Here is a 24,309-nt window from a genome sequence, read left to right on the forward strand (position 1 = left end):
TTTTAATATATCCCTTGCTGTCTCGTTGCTAAAGTCGTCTATAAGGACGCCCCAACATATCTTATAAAACTCTTCAATTCATCTCCGTCATATTATTCAAACACTCGAAATAACCTTGCCTTGTCAAGGCCCCGCATCGATTTGTTTAAAACTAGTTTTTCTTATTCTGGTGCGTTCCTTTGGAATTCACTACCTGTAAATATCAAGTCATGTCTGTCATTATCTTCTTTTAAAAGACAGCTCCGAAAGCACCTCTCTAACGACTAAGTCGGTGTACACTTTGTGCGAGTGTGTGTGAGGATGTGTAAAAGAGAAAGTGTATAGTATGCTTCCATTAACAAGCACACTTTTGAATTTTTAATTTTTATTTTGTTATACTTTTTATTTTTTTAATTTTTTTTTTATATAAATTCTTCATATTTGTTCTTTGTTTCATGTGTGTATTATAGTAGGGACTAGCTGTAAGAAAGGACCATATGGACCTAATGCTATCATCCCTCGGTAATAAAGTTTTCGAGTTCGAGTTCTCCTTCTCCTTCTCCATTATCTCCCCAACCCCCTTTCTCCTTTTCCTCCTCCTCCTCTCTCTCTCTCTAACCCCCTATCTCCCACCTCCTTCACTCTCTCTTACCCCCCCTCTCTGCCCCCTCCTCTTTCCCCCTCTCTCCCTCCTCTCTCTCCCCATTTCTCTCCCCGCTTCCTCTCTCTCTCTCCCAACTCTCTCTCACCTCCTCTTCCTGCCACTATCCTCTCTCTTTCGCTCTCACCCCTTCTCTCAATCCCAAACCTTCTTTCCCTCGTCTCTCCCTGGCATAGTTTACTCACCGCCTTTTCCTCGTCTCCCTGTTTATGCTGAGGTCCGAACCCGGCGACCTTGGGGTCCAAGGTGAAGGTCAGCAGGATGTTCCGAGCGGCCAGACGGCTGTGAGTCACCTGGTTACAGTTTAGACATTCCAGGCTGAGAGATAATTATGATGATGATGACGATAATTATGCAGCCGCTGGGTTATGATCTGGGTGGTGTGAAGCAAATCAAGAATTCAGAACATATTCTTAATGAGAATGGAAAATAGGAGGAACAAAAAGATACACCAAACTCACCTCCATTACTGACACCACCGCGACCACCAACAAATACAAATTAACAACAAAAGCATCGACAACAACTACAACACCACCATCAACAACAACAGCAACAACAACAACACCGTCATGTCAACGAAGAAGAAGAAGAAGAAGAAGAAGAAGAAGAAGAAGAAGAAGAAGAAGAAGAAGAAGTAAAACAAGAGGCGAAGTCTTCAAGGCTCACGTAAGAAATCGACAAACAGTAACACAAACTCAATCACTCCGTCACACATACACACTGACACACAGTAAGCATAGGTGACACGGTGCAAGAGTGCGAGACACTAGATCTAGATCTGTCTGTCCGTAGCCTCCTCAGTACGGGGACACGACTGCCAGATGGCCAGATCGACACTGCGCTTTCGACAGCGCTTCCTCGCGCAGACACTGGAAACACGCTGTGCAGATTAACCTGTAAGAAATCTCCTTTGGTATCTTCTTTATCTATTTTTCTGGAGCTACGAAACCGAACAATGTGAAATCGTCTTCTCCGAATCGGCGAACTGCAGCTCGGTGATAACTGTATCTATACCACAATCCTTCACGCGATCTGACCTAACCTTGACCCCTGACCTGGTCTACATACCACACACGACACAAACCAGTCACCTGTTTTTACCCCCCCACCACCCGTTTTCTTTGGATACACACTTTAACTACATACGTGCCGACGAAATGTTGATCATTGCTTCAATGTTTTGAAGCTGTTGCTTGAATAATAACCAGGTAAAAGTAGTATTTCGGTGTTCAGTCAAATGTTAAAGTTTCTACCACAGACATACATACATACATACGCACGCACGCACGCACGCACGCACAGACAGACAAAAGTTAGCATCGCATAGGCTACACTTACGTGAGCCAAAAAGGAAGAAGAAGAAAATACAACCGCCACACCACCACCACCAATAACAACAACAACAACAACAACACCACCAACAACAACACCACCAACAACAACAAGAACAAAAACAGCTGCTTACCTTCTTGGAAGCCAGGTACTCCATGCCCTTAGCGATGCCCACAGCGAAGCGGAAGAGGTTCTCCATGATCTGCTCTGTCACTTGACTCCTCCTGGCGGCCAGCCACTTGTCCATCTGTCCCATCTCGCAATACTCCATCACTAGCACCGGACCCCCTGGGGACATGGGTAACAATGCCTTGAGTTATACATGTGTTTGTCAGTCTGTCCCATCTCACAGTACTCCATCACTAGCACCGGGCCCCCTGGGGACATGGGTAACAATGCCTTGAGTTATACATGTGTCTGTCAGTCTGTCCCATCTCACAGTACTCCATCACTAGCACCGGGCCCCCTGGGGACAAGGGTAACAATGCCTTGAGTTATACATGTGTCTGTCAGTCTGTCCCATTTCACAGTACTCCATCACTAGCACCCTGGGGACATGAATACGGTGGTCTTGGGAGATGGAAGTATTTGTGTTATCAAGATTCGATTGAACAAGGGCATAGGGTCTTGAAAACCGCAGGCCACACAATTCTTAACACATGTATGTCTTTATTCTGCCAAGAATCTATTGCAATGATACCGGGCAAAGTCATAGTATGACGGCTTACTAGTGCCAAAACCTAGGGTTACCATTTTCACGTGAAAATTAGTAATTAACAGTGTTAATTACTAATTTTCATTTTTGCCTCGTTTTCGGTCACAGTAGTCGGACTTTAAGAGTCCGCACTGAGAGGCTTCAACGTCCGGCAAACATCACTCTCACACTATTTCTGAAATATCTTTTAATAGAAGGCCTTATTGAGCAAGTTATCCGACGGGAAGATGCATGTCACAGTTTTCTGCAATAGCGCTTTCCTTAACGTTGTTTTGGGTATCTTAGAAAAGAATAATCGACCCCGAAAACTTTCGAATCGAAGCTGTTCATAGCAGACGGACTTTTGATCGGCTGTGGTCTCACACTTTCACAGATATCTTTCAATAAAATTCCTTATTCGACAAGTTGTCGGGCAGACAGCCGTACCTCATATTTGTTTCCACTACCACACTCATAAATTTACTTTGTAGTGTATTAGTGAAGGACAATTGATCCGAAAATGTTCGAACCGAGAGAGGAAAAATGGCGGCCGGCCAGCCCATGTGCTAAAGGTCCGAAAACTAGCAGACGGATCTCTTCGGTCGAGACTCACACACTTTCACAAATATCTTTCGATAGAATTCGTTATTCAACAAGTTGTCGGACAGACAGTTGTATGTCACGGTTATCTACACATGCGCTCAGCTCTCATTGTTAATTTGCATCGGATTAAAGAACTATGGACCAGAAAAGTTTCGAATCGAAGGATGTTTCGCTCTGGCCGGTGTAACAGTCGCGCATGCGCATTGAGCCCCCACAGTCACGAGGCACATGAAAATTAGTAATTAACGCGTGAAAATTTCTAATTTTTAGTTTTGGCACAAGTAAGCCGTCAGGAAGCAAGCCAAAACTGAAAATTAGACATTAACACTTGAAAATTAGTTATTAACACGTAAAAATGAGTAATTAACACGTGAAAATTAGTAATTTTTACGTCATAATTGTAATTTTCTCGTGAAAAATAGTAACTTTCACGGGTTAATTACTCATTTTTAGTTTTGGCGCTAGTAAGCCGTCATAGTCATGGCCTATAATGCGTTCTAGACTATATCCCGTTGGTTTTTGACGAAATGTAAACATACATATCTCAAAGCATTCCTAGCCTGCGGTGTTCCAGGCTTTGCCCAAGGTCATTGGTTTCTCGATTGACATGCACCAAATCCGTGGATGCTTACTCTCAAGGCGTTCTGAGATTATATTACCCATGATGGCAGACAGTATAAGCTACATATCCGCATCTGATTTACTGCGTGATTTCTGTTATTTTGAATGTCTTCTATCTTGAATAGAACATATAAAACAAATGATAGTGTTGAAAGCTGCTTTTTATTTTGTAACTAACTAGTCATCTGACATATGAGAGAATACGCGCATTGGAATACACAAACTACGTTCATTCTTAGGATAAAACAACAAGAACAACATCAAGAAGAAGAACAACAACAACAACACCAACAACAACAACACCTACAACACCTACAACAACAACAACAACAACATACATGGCCCTAAAGACGTTTTATATATCCGCGTGGGGCGTGTCACTACACTTGGTTCCCATCGACGCCTGGAGACACGACACTTGCTAGTGATTGCCTATAATTTCACGTGGAAAAGCTTGCCCCAATGTTTTTAAGAGAAACAACTCTTTCATAACACATTGAATATCCACACAGCTGTTTTCGGACACCGTCCATTGAACTAACACACGTGGTTCACAATGGCAAACATACACGTAAGCGTTTACTATCAAATGTGACCCTCCACCACGAAATGAGTCGCATGTCACTTCACGCGGTTCTGCGCTAGGCATAATACAAGTCCGGGGGGTGTCTAGTAACAGTGTGAGGGTCACCATAGTCACAGGCTTATCACTCGAAAAGCGTTCACTTTTTTCTAACACGGTTTTCACCACTGGATAGAGAATACAAATCTCTTTAAGAAAATGTAAAAATATGAAAATCATGAAAAGGTGACATGCGACTCATTCCGTGGTGGAGGGTCACAAATACAATGAGCTGATAGTGAGGCAGACATCCATTGAGCAGCTAAACACTCTTACCGAGATAACGTGGTACCTAGATCAACGAGACAGTTAGCTCCTGTGTACTCACACCCCTGGTTGTCGGTGACGGCCCCGATGAACCTGACGACGTTGTCGTGATCCTCTAGCTGGGTGGCGGAGAAGTTGATCTTGGCCATCATCTTCATGGCGTCGTCCTCCGTGAAGCCCGCTGTCACACAGGTTACCATAGCAGTCACGGTCACAATCACACTCAGAATCATAAATCACAATCAAGAAATACAGATTGTCTTTCTATCTCTTTTTTACATTTAGTCAAGTTTTGACTAAATGTTTTAACATAGAGGGGGAATCGAGACGAGGGTCGTGGTGTGTGTGTGTGTGTGTGTGTGTGTGTGTGTGTGTGTGTGTGTCTGTGTGCTGTGTGTGTGTGTGTGTGTGTGTGTGTGTGTGTGTGTGTGTGTGTGTGTGTGTGTGTGTGTACCCATGTTTCCACAGGTTTGGTTGCCTAAATCACCATAAGGCAACCATCCACACGTGGATGGCAACCTAAACTCTGGATGGCAACCTAATTGTGTGGATGGTCGCTTCATTTAACACCGTTAAATTGACTTTTTTGACGGAAAGAATGTCATAACAATGTTCAAAATGACATTCTTTCCGTCCTCTATAGGCGACGAAATAGGTCAAATTTTGTGCATTTTTTAGTGCAAAATTCTTCGATGCCGGAGCGAGTACTGCACCCAGTGCTGTTGTAGTGCAAGTGCACTAGAAAGGCACTACACCCAGTGCCGCCTCTTAGGTAACCATCCACACTTTAGGTATGTGTGTGTGTTTCTGTGTGTGTTTCTGTGTGTGTGTGTGTGTGTGTATGTGTAGAGCGATTCAGGGAAAACTATCGGACCGATCTTCATGAAACTTCACATGAAAGTTTCTGGGTATGATATCCCCACACGTTTTCTGTGGGTTTTTTTTTCGATAAATGTCTCTGATGACGTCATATCCGGCTTTTTGTAAAAGTGGAGGCGGCACTGTCACGGCTTTATTTTGTCAAGCAAATGGATTGAAATTTTGGTCAAAGAATCATCAAGAAAGGCCGGGCTTTGGTATTGCATTTCAGCTTGGAGGCTTAACAGTTCATTAATGAGTTTGATCATTAAAAATCTGAAAATTGTAATTACAATTATATTTAATAAAACGATCTAAAAATGTCATCTTATTTTTCATCATTTTCTGATTCACAAAACATATAAATATGTTATATTCGGATAAAATTAAAAATATTAAAATCATTATTAAAATTAAATTTACTGAATCGATTTAAAAACAATTTCATCTCATTCCTTGTCAATTCCTTATTCCAAAAACATATAGATATGACATGTTTGGATTAAAAACAAGCTCAGAAAGTTAACAAATATAGAGATACACATAAGCGCGCTATCCTTCTAAACGCAACCGCTACTACGCTATACTGACTGGCTTGTCAATTTCACTGCGTTTTTTCACGTGCGGGGTATTGACGAAGCTGTATTGTCTTGGTGAAAAATGCAGCGTGTTTAGTTTTATTCCGTGAGTTCGATTTCGCCTTACGCGACTTGTTTTTTTAGATGTAGTAAGAATAGGTTGTAAGACAAGGCATTTAAGATCTCTCTCTCGCTCTCTCTCTCACCTTTGAGCATCTTGGCAGCCACAATGTCCTGCTTGCCATCGTGTCTCCATGACGCCTTGTAGATTGTGGCAAACTTGCCCTCTCCCACGTGATCCATGAGAGTCAGACTGCTGTCGTCCAGTTGCCACGGCTGTCGTGTTTTGAACGCCATGGCTCCATACATGTAGATGTCATCCTCTTCTGCTTTGTAGGCGTTGTTCTGTGGAATGTGAAACACAATGGCTCATGCTAATTGTGACCCTCCACAAGGGAATGAGTCGGATGTCACATCGCGCGGTTCTGCTCTAAGCCTATCATACGTCCGGGGGGTGTAAGGTATCGGTGTGAGGATCACCTTAGTCACAGGCTTATAACTCAAAAAGTGTTGGCTCGTTTCTAAAACGGTTTTCACCACTGGATAGACAGGGATCGCGCTAGCTTTTTAAAAAACGCGTAAGTCATACGCAACGAAACGAAAAAAACGCGTCACGGACCAATATTTTTGCGTACTACGAAAACACGTACAGACACAAACAAAACACGCACGAAAGACTTAAAGACACTCCTTACCTAAATACGGCGAGTTTTCCTGTCGAACTCCGCGCACGCCTGTCGAATAACACCCCTGCTGTCTCCAACCTTCGGGCCTTGCGAGTTTGTTTCCTGCTCTAATACGACTAGACACACTTTCCGCCTTTTGGAAGCGCGAGATGGGAGAGCAGCTAATGTCTGTTTCATTATCCGACAAGACATTATCTGGTAATACCCTCGTTACGTTCGTTTGCGATACTTCGATGCAAAAAGAAACGGACTTTAGTTTTGACGCGCAGATTTCATGTGTGTCGTCACTTCTCGAGCCCTATAGTCAGTTTCAGGATCGGGTGATTATTAAAGGAAAAGTCCAAGGTTTAGGGTCACTTTTGATACGTTGACACTCTTAATTCATTAACCACAATTGTATGTGTAAAAATGAACACAGAAGCCCCAAAAGTATACTTTGAAACCTTTTTTTGCTGTTCCGAATTGTTCCACCGCGCGCGCAGTCTTGGCTCATGACCTTTTGCACACGTGTTTACTACGTCACACACTGCTCGAACAAGTATGGCCACTCACAGTATTTACAGCAGCGAGGAAGATACGACGGACCACGTTTGAGCCATCCTATCGTTCTTCCTTATTACCAGTTTGAACCAAGGAAGAAAGACGAGGAAAGAAGGCCGCAAGACGCTGCTCCTAACAGAGCCAGCAGAATCGGCAATACTGACTGGTATGTGATTACTTTTGTTGTCGCCATCTTCTGCATGCTAGATCAAAAGTCATGTGCGTTTTCCACTTATCAGTTGTTGTGCTTCTGTTGGTATGTTAGCATGTCAGGATTATGCTAAGCTTAGATTTTCAAGCGTCTTGTTTTCTTACCACTTGCATATTTTACTTCGGACTGTACAGTTCAGAATAAATGTATCTGCAGTGTTGCCTACACTTGACGATCTCTTTCCCCTCTGGGAATTCCAAGCACGGTTTTTTTCCGTTTACACAACAAAACATGTTGATACTGATATTTTCTCGTACAGAATGACATTGATGTTGATGATAGTTTCATTCGTGACAGTAAGACACAGTGTTTCGTTTTAGGTAATGCATGGAACCACAAAACAGTAAAAGGGCGGTGATTTCAACATTCAGAGATCTATCTCAGGAATATTGCCCCTGCAACCTTTTTATGTATTTTAGATCTGCCATGATACGATTTGTAAAACGACGGACGGACATGAGTTATGGTCTAAAAGTGGTGATTTTGGGTATTTATTTTAGGAAGGAAATCGTGCCAGAGATGTTGTTTGGATAGTAGGGAGGTTGGGAAATAGTTTTTTCAAAGGTAGAAGGACATTTCGAGTAGGCATTGAAAATGAACAAAAGGCAATTCTGGGACGATACCAAGGATTGCTGTGAATGATGCAGACAAAGCGTGTGGGTTTGTTTTTAAATCAGTGCAGAATTTAATCTTGAGTGAAGCGGTATGCTTTTGAAGAACTCTTCAAAACAATCTTGAATAGGATGTGTGTGTGTGGGGGGGGGGGGGAGGGGGGTTGGGCATAATGGCGTGTGCCCGATTTCAACAGAAAAACTCGGAAGATCTATCGTAGATCTGAAAATAAATAATTCAGTGATGAACAAAGATTAGTGGGTGTGGGTGTGTGTGTGTGTGTGTGTGTGTGTGTGTGCGTGTGCGCGATACCCGTGGTGAGGCGACCATTGTGTAGTGGCTATGTTCCCCAGGCTCCAACAGAAGGGCTGAAATCGAATTCTGTGAATGTGATCGTTTAGCGTGTGATGGAGTGATACCGCTAGTCGTTTTAACAAAAGAAGCTTTCTCAGAAATATCCAAAAATGCATACACAGCAGTTCCCTTCTTTTGATTGATGTTTGGTTTGTTTTGTTTCGCAACATGGGACACTGTTCAAAAGACAGTGCGGGAGTATTTTCAAATACCTGGAGGAGACAGGACATTGTTTCTGTTTCACAGTGGCCAGGTCAGTCACGATGTGTGGTCAGTGTTAAAAAGCGACCCAGTTAGATTCACTCGAAGGGTACTAACACTGCATGCATTGTGAAACCGCGACTAATGGTACTGTTCGTGTTGTTTCTGTAAATCGTGGTAAGTTTTGTGCATACATAAGAATCCCCCGTTTTTTGTGTGTGTCTCCTATGTGAACGGGGCATGCTGTTATGATTACAGAGTGGTCTACTGTTTCAGGTGTCAGTGCGGACATTGCTGTCAGATGCCAACTTCTGTTGAGTGTGTGTGTTGCCACGACGTCAGACAAATCAGGTAGAAGGCCTGGAAGAGCAGGTAGGCTGCATCACAGCACATCCTGGCTTCAGTACCGTGTGCCTGGACATCTACTGCCTGGAGACCGCATACTATGCGTACAAGCAGGACTACGGGCGTCTACACTTCGATCTGCATGAGTATGTAACACAACACAAATCAGAAGATTATCATTCGGATATATTTGCATATTCTTACACTGACAAGAGAGTGAAATAGTACATTGTATTACACAAATAAACAGATCGGATACGTAAACTAGACACAAATACATCGAATCTAATTAAATCTTCATTATAAACATCAACAGTGGAAATAAACAGCAACTGGGAAACAGTAACATTTGTGTGAAATAAATACAAAACCTATTGTAAGACTGAACACCCACCCACAAACTTTTCAAGATACAATTTAATTGATGTGGGATTCTTCAGTACACTTTTTACTTGCTGGTGAAGCACGATATTAATCCTACGAGATTTTTACTCCGGAGTCAAAAATTCGTACGAATATGTTACTCTACTCATGCACGAGAAAGTTACTCCCCACGACAGGTGTACTCCGATTAAAAACATGTCGAACGAAAATGTAACTCCCCTGACAAATAATTAACGAATACAGTGGAACCCCCCTTTTAAGACCTTCATAAATCTGAGAAAATTGGGTCTTAAAAAGGAGGGAGTCTTAAAATATGGGTAAATTTACAGAGGTTATGAACAGAAAATCTCAAAAAGCAAGGTCTTAAAAGGGAGGAAGTCTTAAATTGGGGGGTCTTAAAAGGGGGGTTCCACTGTACATTAATCCACCCTATCCACATAATTATCAGTATGATTAGAGCTTGTTCATTTTTCTTAAGTTTTGACATCACAAATGTACCTCAGCTCATTGCTTAGAATGGGTGTGTAGCTGACGATCGTTGGTGAAAGCCTACAGTAATGGAACTTGGCGGACATTGGTCACGTCATAGTCCGATAACTGCCTGCATACAGTATACCTACATAACGGATTCCAACACAAATTTCTAAAGTGAACATGTCATATCTTTATATTTATGGATGAAGAAAAGGAGGTTTCCGCCTGACATTTATCGAAAAAAGGAAGACATCTTCTGGAAGGTTTTAGATGCAAAGTTTCATGAAGATCTCAGCAATCATTTTCAAGGAATCGCTCCACACGCTTTCTATACGTTTTTCGTATGAAATTGTAATCTATTTTCTTGCTACGGGTTATTGATATATAGATTTTAAATATTTGCCTATATATTATGTATATTTGTGACAAAAATGCAGTGCGTTCAATGTTATTCTGGGATTGCTTTACGCCACTTGTTTCTTTCTTGCTTTCGCAGGAAATACAGATATGTCGCCTACAAGCAGCTGGTGCGATGGTGTAGGGGGTTTCTCGGCAAAAGCATCAGGGTGCCTCTACCAGTTTGTGCCGTGAAAACGATCAGGGACATTTTCCCAGACGGAGGAAGAGTGGGGTTCAAACTCCCCCAGCTGGAGGGAATCGTGTGACCCTGTGTTGAACAGCTTCCTGCATGGTGGGACGATGGTACTGGGATGCCAGGTGGTCTGGTACATGGTCCACATGATCCCACAAACTTAGTTCCAGGTTCCTGGGGCTGTTACTGTACTCCCGCATCAGATACTCCGTGAGCCGGTCAGCATAGCCTGTGCCCCGCAAATAGAAATACAAATTAAATCGTTGAATTTGACTCAAGAAATAAGTGTTTGTGGTGAAATGCATGTGAGTGTGTGCACGGTGTGTGTGTGTGCAAAGTGTGTGTGTGTGTGTGTGTGTGTGTGTATTCAAAATTATCAAAATTAGTTTCTGGTTCATTACGCAGTTTACTGTAGTTCTGGCCCAACTCCTATGGAACAAACATAACCAAACAAGAACAAAATACTATTATTAACATTGACTTTTAAAACTAGACAGCATTTATTTACCTACACCTGTCAAATTGCCGAGGGCTGACTGTTTGCACACAGGCAAATGTTGTTATGACTGGTGGTGGCCCGTTGGTCTCACTAAGTGCCGGTTTCACATGGCAGTGACAAAAACAGCAGCGCTTGTCACCTGTCGTGTTTTGCTCATGGAGTGGGGAGGGTGGAGTGGTGACTATCGGTATTCTGTTCTCGTCAGTGGCCGGGGGTGCAGGTGAACGTTCCCTTCGCCTCTGGAAGTAAACGAAGAAAAGAAAAAAAATAGTATTATAATAATTTGAAAGTGTGCTTGTTCTGATCTATACAGTACATTGACAATTGCGACACACGCTGAAAGTCGTATGCATTCATGCTTGAGTTGTAACAAATAACCTGGTTCTGCATGTCTCAGTCAATGCAGAAAAATCACGTGTACGATTCTTACAATTCTCTTCTTCAGTAGCAGCTAGGTTTCTAACTTTCAAAAACTTATCTCGTAGATCTTTTATAAATATTAAATTACAATTCTAGCGAACGCTATTAATGTCATAAGTTCATATTAGAAGTTTGCGATTATTTCAAACATACGTATATAGTGTAATGTGTCCACAAAACTGAATGACAAGCTTTTACTATTAGTCTGCCACGCCCTCCACCACCCTCCACCCTCCCTTTGACACCCCCACCCACTCTTGTTTCTGCCTTGCCCCCATTTTCCGCAGCTCAGCTGGTGTACAGCCGGTTGATCGTATCTCGTTTGACCGTATGTCCATTATTCATTCAGTGGAACGGAATCGAAGTGCCGTTTGACCGTATTTACTAACTTTTGGTTGTTTTTCATTTGTGCATGCCGATCATTGTAGCCTACACACACACACACACACACACACACACACACACACACACACACACACACATACACATACACACACACACACACACACACACACACACACACAATGACTTGACTCACAGAAAACTGCCGCGATCTTTACATACCATTGGTGTACACGCACACAACCGGTTTTTTGTAAGTCACGTGAAACAAACATCCTTATCCCCCACCCCTCCCCCCCCACCCAACACACACACACACACACACACACACTCAATTTGTTTGGCAACTGCGCACGCATACACACGCACGATCAGGTAAAACTAGCATACGGTCAAACGACACTCTCCAATACGGTCAAACGATACAACGCTTCGGCTACCGTCACAGTTAACCGAACGGCGGCTACATCACTAGTAAGGTAAAACGAGATACGGTCAACCGGACCATCAGCTCCGCTGTTATGTAACGTTTGCATGTGGCGCTTCGCGGTCAATACATCATCTTTGTAATCCAGCAGTAGCTGCCGGACCCAGACACACTACTCTGCACCAATTTTCATCAAAACAATATCTTTGTGGATGCATGGTCAAAACAAAAGCATCTACTAACTTTGGAATCAAGTACACTCACCTTCAACCTGCTTTGAACGGAAGGCACTGCCAAAGGAGACAAAATTCGTTTAGGTTGAAACCCCAACCTGTACTGTAAGTTGTTGAAGTCAGTGTCCAGAAAATGGTCACTGCAGATGTCTGTCACTTTATAATGTTCACACTTTTGCTTCATAAATCTCTCCCATTTACACAGCAGACTTGAGTTTTTACTTGGAAACTCATGTGAAATGACACGCCTGTTGATATTTCCGAATGTGTGCAGTTTGTGACTGCACAGCTTCGAGGCATTCTAATCACAGTGAAAATTTTTTCGTAAGCTTATAAAAACACCCTGGCACAATCAAAATAAACATGGTGACGTCACAGTGCACCGACGTCACAGTGCACCGAAAATCACGTGACCACTACTTGACCCCAGGCGACTTGTCTCGGTTAGCCCAGCAACATTAAATCTTCTACCACAACAACAACAATTTTTTTTCAATTTTTTTGATATTTTTCCTGAGATGTTTGTAACATTCGGCATTCGATTTTGAAGTTTTTGGACATACTTCAAAACCTTGGACTTTTCCTTTAAGTCAGAGCAAAAGCGCTGCGTAGAGACAAGAAAAAGTTACAATATTTTTGCGTATGGCTTACGCGGCGCGGCGAAAAAAACGCGTCAGCGACTTTTAAAATGCGTCAAATACGCAAAAATCGTGCGTAAACGTGATCCCTGCATAGAGCATAACCAACTCTTCAAGAAAATGTAAAAATATAAAATCATGCAAAGGTGGCGTGCGACTCATTCCGTGGTGGAGGGTCACAATTGTCGTATCAGCGGTGGGAAATTACTTGGTATAGGTACCTGGAAGGCTCTCTGGGGGATATCGAGGGAGAACAAATGAGAGAGAGAGAGAGAACGGGGGGAGACAGAGGGAGGAAGAGAGAGAGGGTGGAAGAAAGTATACATCTTATTAAGAGAGAGAGAGAGAGAGAGAGAGAGAGAGAGAGAGAGAGAGAGAGAGAGAGAGAGAGAGAGAGAGAGAGGGGGGGGGAGATAGAGAGGGGGAGAAAGAGAGGGTGGAAAAAAGTGTGCATGTTATTAAGAGAGAGAGAGAGAGAGAGAGAGAGAGAGAGAGAGAGAGAGAGAGAAAGATAGGGAGAGAGAGAGAGGGGAGACAGAGAGAGGGAGAAAGAGAGTGTGGAAGAAAGTGTGCATGTTATTAAGAGAGAGAGAGAGAGAGAGAGAGAGAGAGAGAGAGAGAGAGAGAGAGAAAATGAGAGAGAGAGACAGCGAGAGGCAGACAGAAAGAGAGAGAGAGAGAGAGAGACAGAGACAGAGACAGCGAGAGAGAGAGAGAGAGAGAGAGAGAGAGAGAGGGGGGGGGGGTCGGAACGGAGCCTTATATTCAAAGGAGAATGAAGAGATAAGCACTGGCATGGGGTAGGGAGGGAGGGGAGGGAGGGGCGGGTTATTGAAGGTATCAGGGGAACGCAGGACATCACCCTACCGTGAAGCCGTCTCTCCTGACTGTCTGTCTGACGGTGTTAATAGCACGTGACACACGGTGCAGCTGTTTGTTGACCGGCGTGCCCTCCTTCTGGAAGATGACCCCGCGCTTCCACAGGCAGAAGATGACGATCATCAAGATCAGCAGGGCGATGATGATGAAACCTGCAATCACCAGGGAATCAAATAAAAACAATTCAAATCAAATTAACCTGATCATCTCAAATCTGTTGGTGGTGCATTATTAACATGTCAAAAGGAACACGGAGACAGTATAATCATTAAAATGTATGCACTAACGAATAGAATTATCATGATAACATCATATTACCAAACATTTCGCTGAATACGAACGCTCACACCGTGTGGATGTAAATATTGGAAGGTGGTAAACAATATTAGGGGTGTGCTGGCTTGTTTTCAGACAAGCTTTTTTGCATGTCCGAGATGAGCACATCTTTTTCTGCTTCATCTTTATTGACCGAGGTGGATACATGTGTAACAGAAGATTACATGCTCTCCGACAAAAAAAGCTGGTGGAGCAACAAGTCACCTCTTTGGTAGTGTAAAAGTACACACAACCATTGACAAGGAGCCATGTTTTTGAACCTAGTTTGTGAACCTAGTTTTAAGAATGCAATTCAGGGCCCAAAAAGCGCGTCAGAAGTTTGAGCATTGACATCATGGTTGTATGTGACGTCAAAGTTTGAGCATTGACATCGTGGTTGTATGTGACGTCAAAGTTTGAGCATTGACATCATGGTTGTATGTGACGTCAAAGTTTGAGCATTGACATCATGGTTGTATGTGACGTCAAAGTTTGAGCATCGACATCACAGTTGTATGTGACGTCAAAGTTTGCGCATTGACATCATGGGTGTATGTGACGTCAACGTTTGAGCATTGACATCATGGGTGTATGTGACGTCAAAGTTTGAGCATTGACATCATGGTTGTATGTGACGTCAAATTTTGAGCATTGACATCATGGGTGTATGTGACGTCAAAGTTTGAGCATTGACATCATGGTTGTATGTGACGTCAAAGTTTGAGCATTGACATCATGGGTGTATGTGACGTCAAACGTAAAGTGTGCGTCCTTTTCTTCTAGTTTAAAAATGCAGAGAGCTACTGTCGTAAGTGTGATGTCATTCACTTTGTAGCATGTTCCTTTTCTTTTTAGTCTTTTTAAGAGTTGTCGTTGTGCAATTTGCGATTGCACAGCTTAGTTGCAAATTGACCATGAGTCGTTTTGGTAATTATCGACATTGATTTCATCTTTGAGAGTGACTGTCAACAATCGTTGTCCTTGGGAACCCTAATTCAAAGCCCGAAATCAAACAAATAACCTGAGTAGCTTTTAATCTGATAATCCACGTTGAACCCTAAACTCAAAACCATTCTCTACTTGGATTGTTCACATAATTATGAACATCACTTTTTTTTTCTTTTTCTTTTTTTGTATGAAAACACTTGATGTTTTAATGAATATTAACATTCATTGCATAGGATGTTGAATATGATGCAAAAGTACAATACAACTTTCAAAAGTTCTAAAAACACACAAATGATCACCACAACGCACTCACACACACACTCTCTCTCTCACACAGACACACTCTCTCTCACACAGACACTCTCTCGCACACATACACTCTCTCCCCCACATCACTTGTTTTGTTACCAACCTGGCTATAAATAAAAACTGACACGCAAACGTTCTTTAACGTTATCCCCTTGGCCTGCCTAGTATTGCTCATTACTAAGAATTTCATGATAACTCTGGTGAATAATACAAATCAGGGAAAATAATTGTAACATTCAAGTCGAACAACCAGCCAGAGTAACAAGGGAGGCAATCAGCTCATGTTTGTCGAATGGCATTACAGAGGTTGTTTCCCTTCTCACTGTGTGAGAACGCACAGTGTTATTACGGCAAAGTTAACTTGCACACTTTCTGTTGCAAAAACTGCCGACAAGAAAAATAAAAAGATGTATTGGTCATCAGCGAATGTCATTGTGTGTGTGTGTGTGTGTGTGTGTGTGTGTGTGTGTGTGTGTGTGTGTGTGTGTGTGTGTGTGTGTGTGTGTGTGTGTGTGTGTGTGTGTGTGTGTGTGTGTGTGTGTGTGTGTGTGTGTGTGTGTCCTTACCGATGACAATTCCGTGTGTGTGTGTGTGTGTGTGTGTGTTTCAAGTCCTTACCGATGACAATTCCAGCGATAGCTCCTGCCGTCAAGGCCTGCTGCTCCGCTGTAAATGAATCAACCAGACATTTAATGATATAAACTGACAGGTACGTACACGCTCATTGTTTCTTATGTTAACGACCCAGTGTATCAGTACCAATCTGTCACGGCTTTACAAAGGATTTGAAATCAGTTTTGTCACTCTGAATCTTGAGTTACTCGTAGTCTGTGACAATGTAGATATGGTACCTATTTCTATAACTGTACCTACCTGTAGCATACCTAAATAGAGATGTATCACTCCTTTGTCCCATCAGTTTTACAAATCTCGTTCACTCTACCTGTGGTGAACTTGAAAGCCGTCTTGTCACTCCTGAATCTTCAGCTCCCCGTAGTCATTGACTATGTATATCTAGTACTGGGTGGATCAGTTTTATACCTATCTCTATCACTACCTACCTGTGGTGAACTTGAAAGCTGTCTTGTCGCTCTGAATTTTCAGGTCCCCGTAGTCAGTAACCATGAAGATCTGGTATTGGGTGGCGGGTTCCAATCCCGTGATGGCGAACTCCGTGGCGTCTTCGTGCACCGCCCTCTTGTCCGTCTCGCCGTTCACCAGCACCCACAATCCAGTGCGGTGGAAACAAGATGGCCGGAAAGACCACGTGATGGTGCAGCTGTCCGCTGTGAGGCTCTTGAGTGAGATGTTCTGGGGCGGGAAGTCTGAAAGAGATAAATAGTGATTGGTCAATTAAAAGAACTACCCCCCCCCCCCCCCCCCCCCCTTGTCTCAGACATCCTTTTCCTCATCAAATATTTGTCGAGAGGTTTAAGGCAGATACGATCATATACGAGTAGGCTATTCTCTATGGCCCGTCCTATAAACCGCCTATCGAATGTTGAATTATATGAAACAAAACCTCGTCTGGGATCTCTCGAAGTGGTCGTTATGGGCAGGGGGTCGCTTTGGGCAGTTGCTCGTGAGGGCAGGGGGTCGCTTTGGGCAGTTGCTCGTGAGGGCTGGGGGTCGCTTTGGGCAGTTGCTCGTGAGGACAGGGTCGCTTTGGGCAGTTGCTCGTGAGGGCAGGGGGTCGCTTTGGGCAGTTGCTCGTGAGGGCATGTCGAGTGTAGATAGATAAACAAAGAGACAGACACACTGACGCATACATTAAGACAAAAACACACACATAGAATACACAAACAGACACAGAGAGGAAGAGAGGGTGGACTGTGCAACCTTTGGTTGAGTCTTCATGACGAACCCCACGGTAAAATTACAGCGAGACAAACAGAGACGAATCAGGAAATGCAAACTTACTTATATACATTTTTGTTATCTACAAAGTGAGGCAATTTCTGCCACTAAGCAATTAGGACGAAATACATGACTGTCATTGTCTGTGGGTGCAATGATGTGTTTCTTTAATACATATGTATAGCTATTCTGATGGACACGTGGGGGAATTCGGGGGCTGTGATTGGATGGACTCTTCCGATCATCAAAGCATGATGCTACGGAAGTCGGCCATTTTTGCCAATATCCAAAAGCATATTGGCAAAAATGGCCGACTTTCTTATCTCGTAACTCCACACTAAATACCCCACTTCCCCTCTGAAGTATTGATGTACAACCCATGGCACTAACATTCATGTAGTCGTTTATAACTGAGGTTGAAAAATTCGCTTCATGACGAGACAAGCGATACCATTCACCCAAACTGCAAACTTCGCTGTCGTCTGCTCGCGTTGTACGGATTAGCTGTTCTCTTCTCTTCCCCTTGTTGCATCCTAGTTCTTCAGTTGTTTCTAGTTTTCCGTTGATGTTGTGTTTTGGTCTTCTTCATAAGTAGTCTTGTTCAAAATTTTAAAAAACTCAAACTTCTTTTTGTTGTATACGAATGAACTAATAAACAGCTGTTTATTGACTGTGTTGTCAAATCGAGGTTATTTTCCAAAGTCAGTGTGGCGCCTGCGCAAAACTAATGCGCATAAGAAACGGCGTCTGCTATCAAAACCTGAGATCAACGCATCGACGCAAAAACTGTCATTTTGTAAGTTTGGAACAACAAAACAAGGTCAGAACAGCTATATTATATAATCGCTATTGTGTTTTCAGCGTAGCAATAGGGTCTTCGACTCGTCGGCATTATACTTGTCTTGTCTAAATATCGGACCCTATTGCTACGCTGAAAACCCAATAGCTGTTATTATTACCAATTCAGTGCCCCATATGGCTTTTTGACCAATCAGGACGGATATTCATCACGTAAGGTGTGTTACTCTGATTGGCTGACCCAGGTCACGAGAATTCTTTGACTGACAGGCATAATCTGGTAGGAGCGCTCCAGTTCCCATTGCGGCTGTTCTGTCTAATTCGCGGGGTCGCTTCGAAATTTCTTTTGGTCGAATTAAACGGTAATAAAACCATTATCTATATATATATACGACTTGTGTCTGTGTGTCTGTGTGTCTGTGTGTCTGTGTGTTTGTGTATTTGTGTAATCGCCATGCACGGCCAAAGTTCTCGATGGATCTGCTTCAAATTTGGTGGGCTTATTCAGAGAGACCCCGGACACAACCTCATCGATGAGATATTTCAACACGTGCTCTCAGCGCGCAGCGCGGAACCGATTTTGGTTCCACCTCAGCTATTTTGGTTCCACCTCAGCTACCCGGGCCCCCATACCGACACACCAAAGCCAAAGTTCTCGGTGGATCTTTTTCAAATTTGAACACCGTATTCAGCTACACCCCGGACACAATATCATCGATGAGATATTTCAACACGTGCTCTCAGCGCGCAGCGCTGAATCGATTTTTGTTTTTGTGTTTATTTCACCATTATAAGTAACTCTTCCTTATCTTCTCACATTCTCCAGGTTTTCAGCGTTTACCTCCCTTCCTTCGTATGGTGCACTCATAGTGAGTGGAGCGTCTTCGGATATTCCCGGCGTTCTGTTACTGTTACCTATTTTTAGAAGGTCAACGCAGTGTACAGAACGTAAATTGGACCCGTAAATTATCCTCACTGTAAAAGTGCAAAGGTCGAATCAATTTATAGCCACGCGAAAAATACACTGTCATCTATCTCTCTATAGATACGGCTTCTCTGTGTTTGTGTGTGTGTGTGTGTAAGTGTGTGTGTCTCTATGTAAGCAACACCTGTGCATTCTTCAGTTCTGTTTGTGATGTGGTCTGGCGGCTTTTGTGTAATTTTATGTACTGGCCTTCCTTTGAGAAGCCATAACTTGCTCAGTCCTGTTTGAGTGGAGTTCGCCTCCAAAGGTGATTAACACGGTTACATTCGTCGACAAGGATGGGACTCGATATGGTCAGGAATGGCATTATGGCCTCTGATTCTGAATCATTTTCGTGCTGTTCCCATTCCACGAATCTGGGAGGGACCTAAGCTTGGCGGGTCCATAGTTCGGACCCGGCGAAGCCGGCGTACGGCTCTAAGTACTTCTTCCCGGCGAAGCCGGCTACCCGGCGAAGCGGGTATTCATTCTAGTTTCTAATATGCTGACTGTTAGCAAATGGTAACAGACATGTCTCACAAACGATATCAGCATTCGCCTAAAAGGCTCATGCTTGATATCTTTTTTCTCGACATGTTTGTTATCATTTGCTAACAGTCAGCATATTATAAATAACTCATAATATTTCACTGCTGTACAATTCTTCAAACGCCCTGATCAGCTGTGCTACTTACAGGATTCGGTTCCGTTCAGTGCGGTCAGGTCATCTTTCTGAAGAAAACAATACACAAAGAAACTAATTAAAGGGGCAGTTATGTACTACTAAGAGCAATGTTGACGAAACGATTAATGAATGTTTTTGGCACTAGCCACTGTATAAACATTCAAGACAGGTGTACAACCATTTCAAAGACTAAACACCCGTAACGTTCCCAGTCCAACGAAATTGTATTCGGTTTGTCTGTTCGTGTATTTCACACCAAAAAAAATGGTTGAGATGTGCCCAACAGGGACTGTGGCCTACACTGTGTAAAAATCAACGTGCGTACGCACAGACTCACGATACATGTTCATACGTGTTTGTAGAGTAGCACGGGGTTAAACGCCCAGGTGGGGTCAAACGCCCACCACCGATACTTTCGGAGATGACATGGCCGAGCGCGTCACTTCCTGCTTTTCTAACTTCGTTTACCCAGGAAGGGACGCGCTCGGCCATGTCATCTCCGAAATATCGGTGGTGGGCGTTTGACCCCACCTGGGTGTTTAACCCCGTGCTACTCTACGCGGCTGGTTTACCTATTTGTTTTGCCATACAGTCATATCAGTTATCAACAAACTCACACGCTTCACAAGCAGCTAATACATTTACCCCCCCCCCCCCCCACCACCACCAACACCAAACCCCGATTAAAGACCCCCCCACCCTGCCCGACACCACCCCCCCCCCTCCTCCTTCTGCTTGCCTTCTTTTATCGTTTGTCCACACCACCTGTACATATACTCCCGTTTTCAGCCTAACGTCTTATTTCTGATTTCGATTCTTAAAGGATGGTTGCACTGTTACCAAACTCACCAGCATGTTGACACGTGTCACCAGACCCGCCATGTTAGTGACGTCAGCAGTGACGGTGATGACTTCGGTATCGAGGCTCTCCTTTTCAACCATCATGTTGCAGTTGCTGATGGAGAACGTCTGCTTGCGATCGAAGCAAACGTTTGCAGGAGTGCATGTACACTTGAATCTGTCGCAGTCCTGAAAAGGAAAACAATTACACAGGTACTGCACCTGATTCAGAACAACATCTCGTAGTATACTGAAAGGCATACATTCTGCAAATAGTGCATTGAACGATTTTGCTCTCAAACGAAAATCAGATTGAACCTGTAATTTGTAGTTGACATCTTGAGTGTCGGAGCAAATGTTTCACGCTGTCAGCGTGCGCTTTGCAGTATTGCTGATCCAGCCACAGCTCACTGTGCTAATAAAGACAATGGGCTGAACGGGAGACAATAACGTAAAAAAGATAGTGTATGGCCCTATTAAAATGCAACTGGCTGTTTGGCTGTATCAGATATCGCAATCATGCCACGACTTGATGAAGGAGAGAGACAGCAAGCGATTGGGATGCTTAGAGCTGGCCAAAGCATTGAACGTGATGAACACTGAACGTTTTCCGAAATCATTGCGCTTGGACTCAGTCACTTTTTTTGAAAAATTGTCATTTCATGATGTTCTATTCAAAATCAATAAAGCGAAGGTTTATAAACACTAAAATGGCCAATAAATAAAATATTCAAACATTGAAAACATTCACCACTGAGTTGATTTTTTGTGATTTTTTAAAGTTCAGTTTGCGGAATTTATGCCTCTCGGTATATATTCAATAGTGGTGACACAAGGTCACTTTTGCTTGTGCAATTTTGCTTAATATATTTGACGATGGTATTGTTGGTGTTATTCAAACAGGCGTTTGTGTGGTTCACGCGACTTTGTTTGACAAGATTAGATATCATTCCGTCTAATCATTGCTGCTGCAGGAATAATGAATTAGTAAGTCAGCATGTTTTCGGAATAAAATCTTGTTTAAACCAAGGCCACTTTCAAGTTACGCCCTCACAAAACGTCTGCAGATGAAAATGTACAGGCTGGTCTGCTCGGACAGTCTCGTGCAAAATGTATATTGTTATTTTACATGTTGCTGTTGTAGGTTGCACAATTACAAGAAGAAGAAGAAGAAGCAAAACAAGAACAAGAACAAGAACAAGACAAGTCGCGTAAGGCGAAAATACAACATTTAGTCAAGTAGCTGTCGAACTCACAGAATGAAACTGAACACAATGCAACGCAGCAAGACCGTATACTCGTAGCATCGTCAGTCTACTGCTCACGGCAAAGGCAGTGGCATTGACAAGAAGAGCGGGGTAGTACTTGCGCTGAGAATGCAAGCACGCTTTTCTGTACCTCTCTTCGTTTTAACTGTCTGAGCTTGTTTTTAATCCAAACATATCATATCTATATGTTTTTGGAATCAGGAACCGACAAGAAATAAGGTGAAAGTGTTTTTAAATTGATTTCGACAAATTAATTTTTGATAATAATGTTTATATATTTAATTTTCAGAGCTTGTTTTTAATTCAAATATAACATATTTATATGTTTTTGGAATTCGAAAATGATAGAAAATAAGATGAACGTAAATTTGGATCGTTTTATAAAAAAAATATTTTTTTTACAATTTTCAGATTTGTAATGACCAAAGTCATTAATTATTTTTTAAGCCACCAAGCTGAAATGCAATACCGAAGTCCGGGCTTCGTCGAAGATTACCTGACCAAAATTTCAGTGCCGCCTCAACTTTCACGAAAAGCCGGATATGACGTCATCAAATACATTTATCAAAAAAATGAAAAAAACGTATGGCGATATCATACCTAGGAACTCTCATGTAAAATTTCATAAAGATCGGTCCAGTAGTTTGGTCTGAATCGCTCTACACACACGCACGCACGCACACACACACATACACCACGACCCTCGTTTCGATTCCCCCTCTATGTTAAAACATTTAGTCAAAACTTGACTAAATGTAAAAAGAAGAAACAAGTCGCGTGAAATAGTCTCGGCTAACCCGAAAACCGAGGCGGGTCACGCTCGTCTCCGCGAAGCATGCGACAGTAGTACTTACTGAAACTAGTTTCTTCCATTCTTAGCACATTTTTAGACAGAGTAAACAGGACATATCATATCTATATCTTTTCGAATTCAGGAGAAGATGAAGAATACAAAGCGATCATGTTTTAATCTGTTACGGCAAATTCGGTTTTAACGGCAACTTTAATGAGCAAATAATTAACTATTTTTTAAGCTTCCAAGCTGAAGTGCAATCCCATAGTCCGCACTTCGTTGAAAATTGAATGACCAAAATGTCAATCATTTTGAATGAAAAACAAGTCGCGTAAGGCGAAAATACAACATGTAGTCAAGTAGCTGTCGAACTCACAGAATGAAACTGAACGCAACGCAACGCAGCAAGACCGTATACTCGTAGCATCGTCACTCCACCGCCCGTGGCAAAGGCAGTGCCAGTGGAATTGACAAGAAGAGCGGGGTATTCGTTGCGCTGAGAAGGATAGCACGCTTTTCTGTACCTCTCTTCGTTTTAACTTTCTGAGCGTGTTTTTAATCCAAACATATCATATCTATATGTTTTTGGAATCAGGAACCGACAAGGAATAAGATGAAAGTTTTTAAATTGATTTCGAAAAAAAAAATTGATAATTTTTTTTATATATTTAATTTTCAGAGCTTGTTTTTAATCCAAATATAACATATTTATATGTTTTTGGAATCAGCAAATGATGGAAAATAAGATGAACGTAAATTTGGATCGTTTTATAAAAAATTTTTTTTTTTTACAATTTTCAGATTTTTAATGACCAAAGTCATTAATTAATTTTTAAGCCACCAAGCTGAAATGCAATACCGAAGTCCGGGCTTCGTCGAAGATTACTTGACCAAAATTTCAACCAGTTTGGTTGAAAAATGAGGGCGTGACAGTGCCGCCTCAACTTTCACGAAAAGCCGGATATGACGTCATCAAATACATTTATCAAAAAAATGAAAAAAACGTCTGAGGATATCATACCCAGGAACTCTCATGTCAAATTTCATAAAGATCGGTCCAGTAGTTTAGTCTGAATCGCTCTACACACACACAGACAGACAGACAGACACACACACACACACACACACACACACACACACACACACACACACACCACAACGCTCGTCTCGATTCCCCCCTCTACATTAAAACATTTAGTCAAAACTTGACTAAATGTAATGAAGGCGTGACAGTGCGACCATCACGTGCACGCTTGTTCAACCCCTACCCTCTTATTGTTGAAGGTAGTCTTTCTCGTGCAAACTATTATGGGACAGAAGCATCCTTCCAGTGAAACGCAGGACATAAACCAACGGCGACAACAACAACAACAACAACAACAACAACAACAACAACAACAACTTGTATCGTTTTGTG

General features: G+C 42.6%; 2 protein-coding genes and 2 long non-coding RNA genes across 5 annotated transcripts in view; 1 reads left to right on the top strand and 3 right to left on the bottom strand.

The window, feature by feature from the left end:
• The window catches only part of LOC138950463 (uncharacterized), a 189,350-nt gene that overhangs the window by 123,178 nt on the left and 41,863 nt on the right, over positions 1-24,309 (bottom strand). The window lies entirely within an intron of this gene.
• Positions 1-24,309, bottom strand: part of LOC138950467 (uncharacterized) — a 68,189-nt gene that overhangs the window by 9,227 nt on the left and 34,653 nt on the right. The window lies entirely within an intron of this gene.
• The window catches only part of LOC138950464 (uncharacterized), a 49,779-nt gene that overhangs the window by 3,872 nt on the left and 21,598 nt on the right, over positions 1-24,309 (bottom strand). The window contains exons 10-18 of one of the 2 annotated variants that reach the window (XM_070322196.1): positions 20,841-21,020; positions 20,002-20,038; positions 16,749-17,012; positions 16,306-16,353; positions 14,104-14,267; positions 6,425-6,623; positions 4,844-4,963; positions 2,109-2,263; positions 826-933 (exon numbers count right to left, since the gene is read on the bottom strand). In XM_070322196.1, coding sequence (XP_070178297.1) covers positions 826-933; positions 2,109-2,263; positions 4,844-4,963; positions 6,425-6,623; positions 14,104-14,267; positions 16,306-16,353; positions 16,749-17,012; positions 20,002-20,038; positions 20,841-21,020 — 1,275 coding nt within the window. Of the gene's footprint in view, positions 1-825; positions 934-2,108; positions 2,264-2,322; positions 2,442-4,843; positions 4,964-6,424; positions 6,624-14,103; positions 14,268-16,305; positions 16,354-16,748; positions 17,013-20,001; positions 20,039-20,840; positions 21,021-24,309 lie in introns of those variants that run through there. The other variant, XM_070322197.1, reaches the window with a different exon arrangement.
• LOC138950468 (uncharacterized) lies at positions 7,290-10,961 on the top strand. The gene is made up of 3 exons (XR_011450670.1): positions 7,290-7,670; positions 9,159-9,373; positions 10,582-10,961. It is a non-coding gene; the product is annotated as an uncharacterized lncRNA (long non-coding RNA).

The sequence above is a fragment of the Littorina saxatilis genome, linkage group LG16 (genome assembly GCF_037325665.1).
Source record: "Littorina saxatilis isolate snail1 linkage group LG16, US_GU_Lsax_2.0, whole genome shotgun sequence".
Classification (NCBI taxonomy): Eukaryota; Metazoa; Mollusca; class Gastropoda; order Littorinimorpha; family Littorinidae; genus Littorina; species Littorina saxatilis.